This window comes from Globicephala melas, chromosome 7, assembly GCF_963455315.2.
Source record: "Globicephala melas chromosome 7, mGloMel1.2, whole genome shotgun sequence".
Classification (NCBI taxonomy): domain Eukaryota; kingdom Metazoa; phylum Chordata; class Mammalia; order Artiodactyla; family Delphinidae; genus Globicephala; species Globicephala melas.
In genome coordinates this window covers 34615664-34624290 of record NC_083320.1, presented here as the reverse complement: position 1 = coordinate 34624290, position 8627 = coordinate 34615664, and the positions used below count along the sequence as shown (strand labels likewise).

Genomic DNA, 8627 nt, shown 5'->3' with positions numbered 1-8627 from the left:
AATTGGGAAAATGAGACATGAACATTGATAAGCCAACAAACTATTAGTAGCAGATTAGAGACTGGTTTCCTGGTTTATTAAATAGAAAGTAAAGAAGCAATTGGTTGGATCTGCAGATGCCTTTGGAATTGAGAGAAAGCAGTGAAGGGAGGTTTGATGCTGCTTTTTGATGGTAAATAGAGAAGGAGGGAAGATACAAGGACAAACAACCACAGCTGGACAGGAACAGGGTTGCTATCACTGCAGCATGGAAGAGCCTTCTCTGGTCACTTAACAGGTACTCATTGGGCATCTATTCTGTGGTCGGCACCATTCCAGGCCTGGGATACAGTGGTGCCCTCAGGGAGCTTACATTCTAGTGGAGAAAGCAAATACCAGGTGAAGAAGCATCCACGTCAGGTAGGACTGAGTGTCATGAAGAAAACGAAACAGAGCTGTTAGGAGAGTGACGGACATGCCCCTTCAGACGGGGTGGTCAGGGAAGAGCTCAGACCCAAGTACCAAGAAGGCACAGACATACCAGCATCTGAGAGAAGAGAAGTCGAGGCAGAACGGGTAACATGCACCAAGGCCTAGGACAGGAACGAACTCAGCACATTCAAGAAGCAGGGAAAGGCCAGTGTGGCAGAGACGACGACCAAGGGAGAAAGCGGTGAAGCTGCGCTCAGAGAGGCGGGCCCCAGTTTATTTATCTGTTGAGTGGTTACCTAGACTGGATCACTATTTTCCAATGGAATAATCCTGTGGGCCAGGAGGAAGGAGGAAAGGCATCAAGGTGCTGGGTGGATGCAACACCCTACACCTCCACTTCAGGGCACAAACTGGACTTGTCCATGCAATTTCCTATGAGGAGACATTTCTGCAGCTAGAATAAGAAAAGCGTTGGGGCAAGTGGGAGGTCTCCGAAAGCCCACTGCTAGCTCTCCATGAGAAGGAGGAAGTGCATCCAGGACATGCCCCTGCGGCAGAAGCAGCACGCAGAGTGGGTTTAAGTTTAAACAGTTGTTTATGGTTTTCACACTGAAGAGGTGTGGGCTATTCACGAGCAAGCTTCAAAGCCAGGATTGGTGGGAGGCAAAGTGAGGCATGAGCTAGGAGGCCGGGCCACACAGGTGCCCTTGACTTAAAAGGCCACGAAGCAAGGGAGTCTCCACCCCCTGCCCTGCTCTCTGGGGCTCCAGGCTGTCTGCTTCCACACAGGGAGAGATTTCAGTTGCTCGGACCTAAATCCTTTCTGCTCATTTCTGCAGCTGGTACCAAAGAGCATTCCCATTTGGAGCTGGAAGGTGAAACTTTATCTACGGGTGCAATGCCTTGCCCATCAAGATCGGATGAATTGGTTTTCTTTGTGAATGGGTGGAAGGTAAGGGTTGGGTATCACTACCATAGTTTGCAGAGACAACAGGAAACTTCTAATGTGAGGAGAGCACTTGTGGCCTGTTTGGGTTGAGACCGCTCCAATCAGGAACAAGAAGCCATAGGCTGGGAACCAGGCTAATGTGGCCCGTTATCCAGTCCGCCCAGGCTCGGCCTCTGGGAATGTGGGGAGGCGGTAAAGCATTGGGGGTAATGGCACGTGCCTCGGTGTCAGACAGACTTGGTTCCAAGCCGGCTCTGCCTTTTACTGGACAAGTTTCTACAAGTTACTTCACCTCCCTGAGCCTCAGGGTGCCCGTCGTTACGGCTATTGTAAAGATTAAGAGAGAGACGCTTCTTTCATTGATTAGGAACCTCTTAAATTCTTATACGAGGCCCTTAGCACTGGGCCTGATATACCGGAGGCCCTCTATTCTAGCAACGTATACCGATTCTCAAGCTCAGGAGGATAAGAAATGGAGCGCTCTTTATTTTTCTATTTTTTGAACTTAATTTTTCTGTTGAGTCTCCGTTATACAGAATTAGTTGACATGTAATTGCAGTCAATTTCCAGGCCCCCCTTTCCCTGAGTTGCAGTTGAATTGCAGGAGGAAACTCTACAACACTTTTCCCTGGCAGCCACCCCTCCAGGCCTCACCATCAGTCCACACAGGCCACTAGTTAACCCTCAGTGCCTTCTGCCGGGCCTGTTCCTCTCATGCATCTCTCAAGGGACCATTCTGTGCTCCAAGGCATGCAGCTTCTCTGGGGTCTTGCCACCTCTCCTCCATGGCCCCTCAGCCTTCCCATCCCATGAGCTTAGCTGGAATTTGGTCAGGTACCTCCACCCCTGCCCCATGTGGGGGCTTGGCCCAAGGAAGGAGATAGAGCAGAGCCTCTACCTTCTCATGACTTTCGTTTTAACTCTCTCTCCGGTATCCAGTCTCCACTGCCAGCAGACACCAAACATTCTTCCAAAACTCTCACTTACAAGCTGAGTCCTTACTCGCTTGTTCCACTGGCTAGGGCTTTGGAGGCTCCTTCCTCTATTTTCTATCCCGCATCCCTTCTGAGTCATGAGCCCAGAATGAAGTGGCTGCAGCCCGGACAGGGAATAAGTCAAGGGTTAGAGGAAACACAGGTTGTGTGGTAGGGGAATCAGCTAGATTATAAAAATATTATCCAACCACATTCTCATTAAGTGCTTTCAAAAGACCTGGCGGACTTCCCTGGTGGCGCAGTGGTTAAGACTGCACGCTTCCAATGCTGGGGGACCGGGTTCAATCCCTGGTCAAGCAAATAGACCCCACATGCATGCCGCAACTAAGGAGCCTGCATGCCACCACTAAGACCCTGGGCAACCAAATAAATAAATACATAAATATTCAAAAGACCTGGGATGAAAGTAAGGGCAGGCAGATGAGGGCTGCTTCTTTCATTGATAGCAGCCCCTAGAGATCCAGAAAGCTCTTGAATTGTAATATCTCAACTTGGAAGCATCTTCCTGTACTATTTTATTCTTTGAGGTCTACACAAGTTCATGTTTTTCTTCTGGGGAGGAAGAAGAACCAAACATGAATGGCCCACTGTAGCCTCCTTTCCTCTGTTGCAACAAAATGGCTGGAGGTGTTTACAGGACACCCAAAGAAAAAGTGAAAGGAAATAAGCAAATGGGAAAGAAGCAGCAAAGAAGCTCCCTCCGTGGCTTTAGAGTGCCAAAGCCCGCAGTTTTCAAGGTGAGGGAGGGAGGAATTCTAGTGTTCTCCCAGAGCCTCCCTGGGTCCTGAGCTGGGGCCACAAGGCTCACCATTGGCCACGCTGCTAGTGGCACATTCAGGGACCACTCCAGGACGGTAGCAACTCCCTCACTTCCCCTTTCTGCCACCAAGTCTTAGGATCCCGGATGTTATCAAACATACTCCCCACAGGAGGTGTCTCAGAGGTGCCAGAATAGAAACCCTTACTATTCAGCCTTCTTCCCTCAAGGACCCTTCACACTTACATACACACACACACACACACACACACACACACACACACACAGCATCCAAGTCCTTCCCCAATTTGAAGTAGTTCAAGAGTACAGAATACTGGGTTGAAAGACTCCACAAAATTAGATAGTAGAGCAAACGTGAAGAATTTAAGTGCCAGGGGCATTTTTTGTTTATAGCTCTATTTTTTTTTTATAGCTCTCTATCTTATAGCTCTCTCTAAACTGTGTTAGTTTCTGTTGTACAACAAGTGAATCAGCCATACACATACATATATCCCCATATCCCCTCTCTTCTGAGCCTCCCTCCCACCCTCCCTATCCCACCCCTCTAGGTCGTCACAAAGCACCGAGCTGATTTCCCTGTGCTATGCTGCTGCTTCCCACTAGCTAACCAAAGCAATCTATAGATTCATTGCAATCCCTATCAAACTACCAATGGCATTCTTCACAGAACTAGAACAAAAAATTTTACAATTCATATAGAAACAAAAAAGACCCTAAATAGCCAAAGCAATCTTGAGAAAGAAAAATGGAGCTGAAGGAATCAGGCTCCCTGACTTCAAACTATACTACAAAGCTACAGTAATCAAGACAGTATGGTACTGGCACAAAAACAGAAATATAGATCAATGGTACAGGATAGAAAGCCCAGAGATAAACCCACGCACCTATGGTCACCTAATTTATGACAAAGGAGGCAAGAACATACAATGCAGAAAAGAAAGCCTCTTCAATAAGTGGTGCTGGGAAAACTGGACAGCTACATGTAAAAGAATGAAATTAGAACACTCCCTAACACCATATACAAAAATAAACTCCAAATGGACTAAAGATCTAAATGTAAGACCAGACACTATAAAACTCTTAGAGGAAAACACAGGGGCATCTTTCCTCAGTGGTGGTTCCCAACTCTAATCACATATAAGAGCACTGTTGCCACAGATGCTTGGTGCATCTCTTACTCCATAGATGTGTGTAAAAGTCGTTTGCCTGTAGAGCACAAAAAGAGAGGCAAATGAAATCAGGCCTAATATACCCCAGTCCATAAACCAAGCAGGTCATGACAGGCATTCCTCGGGGTCACCCATTCAATTCCCATAATATTCTCTTTCCTGTTTCCAGTGCAGGTGATCGAGAGGAACGTGGACCCAAAAGTCACCCTGCTGACCTTCTTACAAAAGAACTGGACCCTTTTGATCCAAGTCTTGGCCGTGTCTGTGTTTGCCTTAAAACATAGGCCAGGGGCTTCCCTGGTGGCGCAGTGGTTGAGAGTCCGCCTGCCGATGCAGTGGACACGGGTTCGTGCCCCGGTCTGGGAAGATCCCACATGCCGCGGAGCGGCTGGGCCCGTGAGCCATGGCCGCTGAGCCTGCGCGTCCGGAGCCTGTGCTCTGCAATGGGAAAGGCCACAACAGTGAGAGGCCTGTGTACCGAAAAAAAAAAAAAACACATAGGCCAGCTACAATTATGAGAACTAATCAAACCTCTCCTTCCCCACACAGCCAGGTCCCGTGGTCCTTGCTCTCTATTTGCTTTTGGCAATGGTTCTAAGGATATTAAGTTAATTGAGCTATTTGGAGAGGATAAAGTTTCCCCAGAGTTTCTTATATCTTGATTTAATAGCCATGAAATAGAAGCTAAGTTCTTTCTTTCAGCACTAATTATTCCTTTAAGTGCCTTCCAGATCCCCAAGACAGTGGTTATGTAATAGAGGTTTGTGTTGCATGTACCCTTCCCTGGAAGAAAACCAAATTCTCCAGATTCAGGAAGAGCACATGTCATAGGAGAAGATTACCTTTCTCTACATCTGTTTTCTCACAACAGGTTTTCCCCACCATTCTATATTCTGAAATTTAGATCTTCATAATGGCAAACATATTTTAATTGGTAAATCTAATGGATCTCTCAGAGAAGCCCCCCCCAAAAAAAAAAGACAGAAATTACAAGTTTTGTTTAAAAGCCCACATGGTTTTTAATTCGTTGTCAACGTTTTAAAATTAGGAAATCTCATTTTTTTAAAAAAAAAAATAGGAATTTCTCATGAAAAATGGGAAGATAGTCCTTCCTGCCTGGCAGCAGTCTTGCTTAGAGCTGAGTGGGGCCTGTCATCCTCCATCTAAAATGGGGCACAAGCTCTCCAGTCACACCCAGCCCACTCCACTCATTCACACACCTCTCTGATAAGCATTTATGGTTATGACTTAATTTAGATGAGCAAGCCATATGGCTTAAAAAAAAAAAAAAGCCAAAGATTCCAAAGTCTTCTTAGCCAGTCTAGTTAATTACATCCAATCCATAAACTGTGTGGAAATGGGCCACAATCAGGGAGAAGGATGCCTAAAGAGAGGAACAGAGGCTGAGCCTTGGGATTGGACCTGGACCAAGCAGGAGCAGAGGGACACTCCGGGTGGGATATGAAAATAAGGACGGGAGTTTTCTCCAAAGGGTCACTGACTTGGTTTCAAATGCAGTACAAATTACTGGGCAAAACTAGCAATACATTAAACTGCTAAAAATAAGTGTTTCTCTTCCAATTACATGATTGGAACCCAGAAGAATACCTATAATGAAATAGGATTTTTCCAAGGGCTTTTACTTCTGTTATCCTACAAGATGCTTATGCTAAGCCTGTGAGGATAAAGTAGGTATTGCCTTTCCCTCTTTGCAAGTGAGGACACAGGCAGGGAGAAGTTCCTATGTCCAGTGTCACAAAGCTAGGAAGATACAGAGTGGCCTTGACTGAGGCCTGCGGGCAGGCGAATGCCTTCTCAGATCTGCACCTCACCCCACAAAGGAGACTTTCCTTGCTAGTGACACCCTAGGAAGGCAACTCTGATAGAGGCGACGTGTCCGCCTGGGAGTCTTTCCTTGACCACCCTTCCCAGTGCACCTGACAGGAAGTACGCCTGCAGAAGAGGAGGCTGTGGCACCTGCACCGTGATGGTGTCTAAGCGAGACCCCACGTCCCAGGAGATAAGGTATCTGCCCAGATGCCCAGAGACCAGGCTTGCACTCTCATCTCACAGCTTACGAAGATCTCAAAGACCTTCCAGCCTTGTGATTCTAACTCTCTCTAGGTCTTAGACCCCTCTGAGAAGCTGATAAAATCTATGAGCTTTTACAAAAACTAATAACGTTTTGCACACAATTTCCGGGAGATTGTGGACCTCCCAAGGCCCATCAATGCATCCCAGGTTAAGAATCCCCAATTAAGGGACCTCCCTGTTGGTCCAGAGGTTAAGACTCTGTGCTTCCACTGCAAGGGGCACGGGTTTGATCCCTGGGGAACAAAGGGAAGGGAAGATCCTGCATACTGCAGATACCACATACCACAGATCCCGCATGGGCACAGTGCGGCCAAAACAAAAAGAAAGGAAGGAAGGAAGGAAGGAAGGAAGAAAGGAAGAAAGAAAGAAAGAAGAAAGAAAGAAAGGAAGGAAGGAAGGAAGGAAGGAAGGAAGGAAGGAAGGAAGGAAGAAAGAAAGAAAGAAAGAAAGAAAGAAAGAAAGAGGGACTTCCCTGGTGGCACAGTGGTTAAGAATCCACCTGCCAATGCAGGGGACACGGGTTCAAGCCCTGGTCCGGGAGGATCCCACATGCCATGGAGCAACTAAGCCCATGAGCCACAACTACTGAGCTTGCACTCTAGAGCCCGTGAGCCACAACTACTGAGCCCATGTGCCACAACTACTGAAGCCCACGTGCCTAGAGCCCGTGCTCTGCAACAAGAGAAGCCATCTTAACGAGAGGCCTGCCCACGGCAACGAAGAGCAGCCCCTGCTTGCTGCAACGAAAAAGAAAGCCCGCGTGCAGCAACGAAGACCAATGCAGCCAAAAATAAATAAATAAATAAATTTATTTTTAAAAAAAGGAAAGAAAGAAACCGCAATTTAGGCCAAGCATTCATTTTACAGATGAGGAAACTGATGTCAGAAGGATGAAGTGACTTGTTCAAGGTCATGCAACTAGTATGTAGAACAACAACTTGAGCCCACGTTTTCTGGCTCTGACACTAATGCTCTTTCTACTGTTGGGCTGGATCTGGGCCATGATTCCAGCCTTTCTTAAGGGCCAGATTCCAGGACTTGGGCTGCTCCCAAATCCACTGGCCCAAGAAATCAAGAAATGGCCTCAGGACACAGGCCTTCCAACTCTACTGAATGACCTTATACAGAGAGTTTAAAATGAACAAGCAAAAAAATTATCAAATACAGTTAAAAGACAAAGGTGCGCCTTTTACCTGTTATGAGATCAATGTCCTAATGTTTACTAGTTGACATCCAACTATATTCCTGATGACATGAGTCCATTCCCACTGAGACCAGACCCAGGTGGGTCTGTTCTAGGCTTGGAAAATGTTTCTGAGGTTCAGAATGCCCGCATTCCCCCTAAGGATCCCAATTCTTATAGATAATACAGAGTCAGCAGAAAGGACTCTAAATTCTTCCTCCCAGGCACTCCTCCAGGTCTCCATCGTCTCGGCTGAGTGACAGGGAGAGGGGGTGGTTTCTGCTGCCCTTCTTGGTTCCCACATTCCCCACAGGGCAGAGCTGTGTTTCTCCTTTGGATTTTCCTTGTGCCTCTCATATAAGACACTTCTCTGTCACCGTGTGCCTGGTGCCCATCTGCTCTCTGTGTGGGGCTGCTGTCACCACTGTGAAAGGTGTTGGAAGCATCAAAATGAGGCTTCACCCCGTGCAGGTAAAAGCACATCCTAAATGTCTCATTTCTTAACTCTGTCTTTGTAATCAACGCTGTGTTGACTGTGCCTCCTGGGGCTTCTAGGTTGTCGTCCAGTAAGTAGAAGCTTTGGGTGCATATTGATCAAGATAATAATATCTGTTAAGTGATTTAAAAGAAAGCTAGAAATCCATCTACATTTCAGTAGCTGATTATCTTTCTTCTTACTTTTTCTGCTTGAATGATAACAGCATGATCAAAACATTGATTAATGCCAATTAGACTGTGAGGCAGAATAAATATTGCACAAAGAGCATTGTGCATTGAATAAAACACCTCTGAGGATAACAGGGTAAAATTCAGGATTATTCCCTCTGGCGTGGAGTTTTAAGAGCACTGTGACATGCACTGGTATAAACACACCAGTTCCTCTGTCATTGTCACAGGGGTTTGGAGAGTCCAGACCCATTAACACTGCGAGTCCTTCCAGGAAGAAGGAGTCTGGATTTAACCACATAAGAGTCAATTCCAGGAAGGTCAACAAAGGCAAAAGACCCAGCAGAGTTTACTAGAGTTTCTGAGAAGGTCAGAGAGGATG

At 46.6% G+C, this 8627-nt stretch overlaps 1 protein-coding gene across 1 annotated transcript in view; it reads left to right on the top strand.

Moving 5' to 3' along the window:
* The first annotated feature begins 1309 nt into the window (after positions 1 to 1309).
* Positions 1310 to 8627, top strand: part of LOC115852843 (aldehyde oxidase 2-like) — an 83428-nt gene continuing 76110 nt past the window's right edge. The window contains 4 exon segments of the mRNA XM_030856077.3: positions 1310 to 1363; positions 4477 to 4562; positions 6247 to 6327; positions 7942 to 8050. Coding sequence (XP_030711937.3) covers positions 1310 to 1363; positions 4477 to 4562; positions 6247 to 6327; positions 7942 to 8050 — 330 coding nt within the window.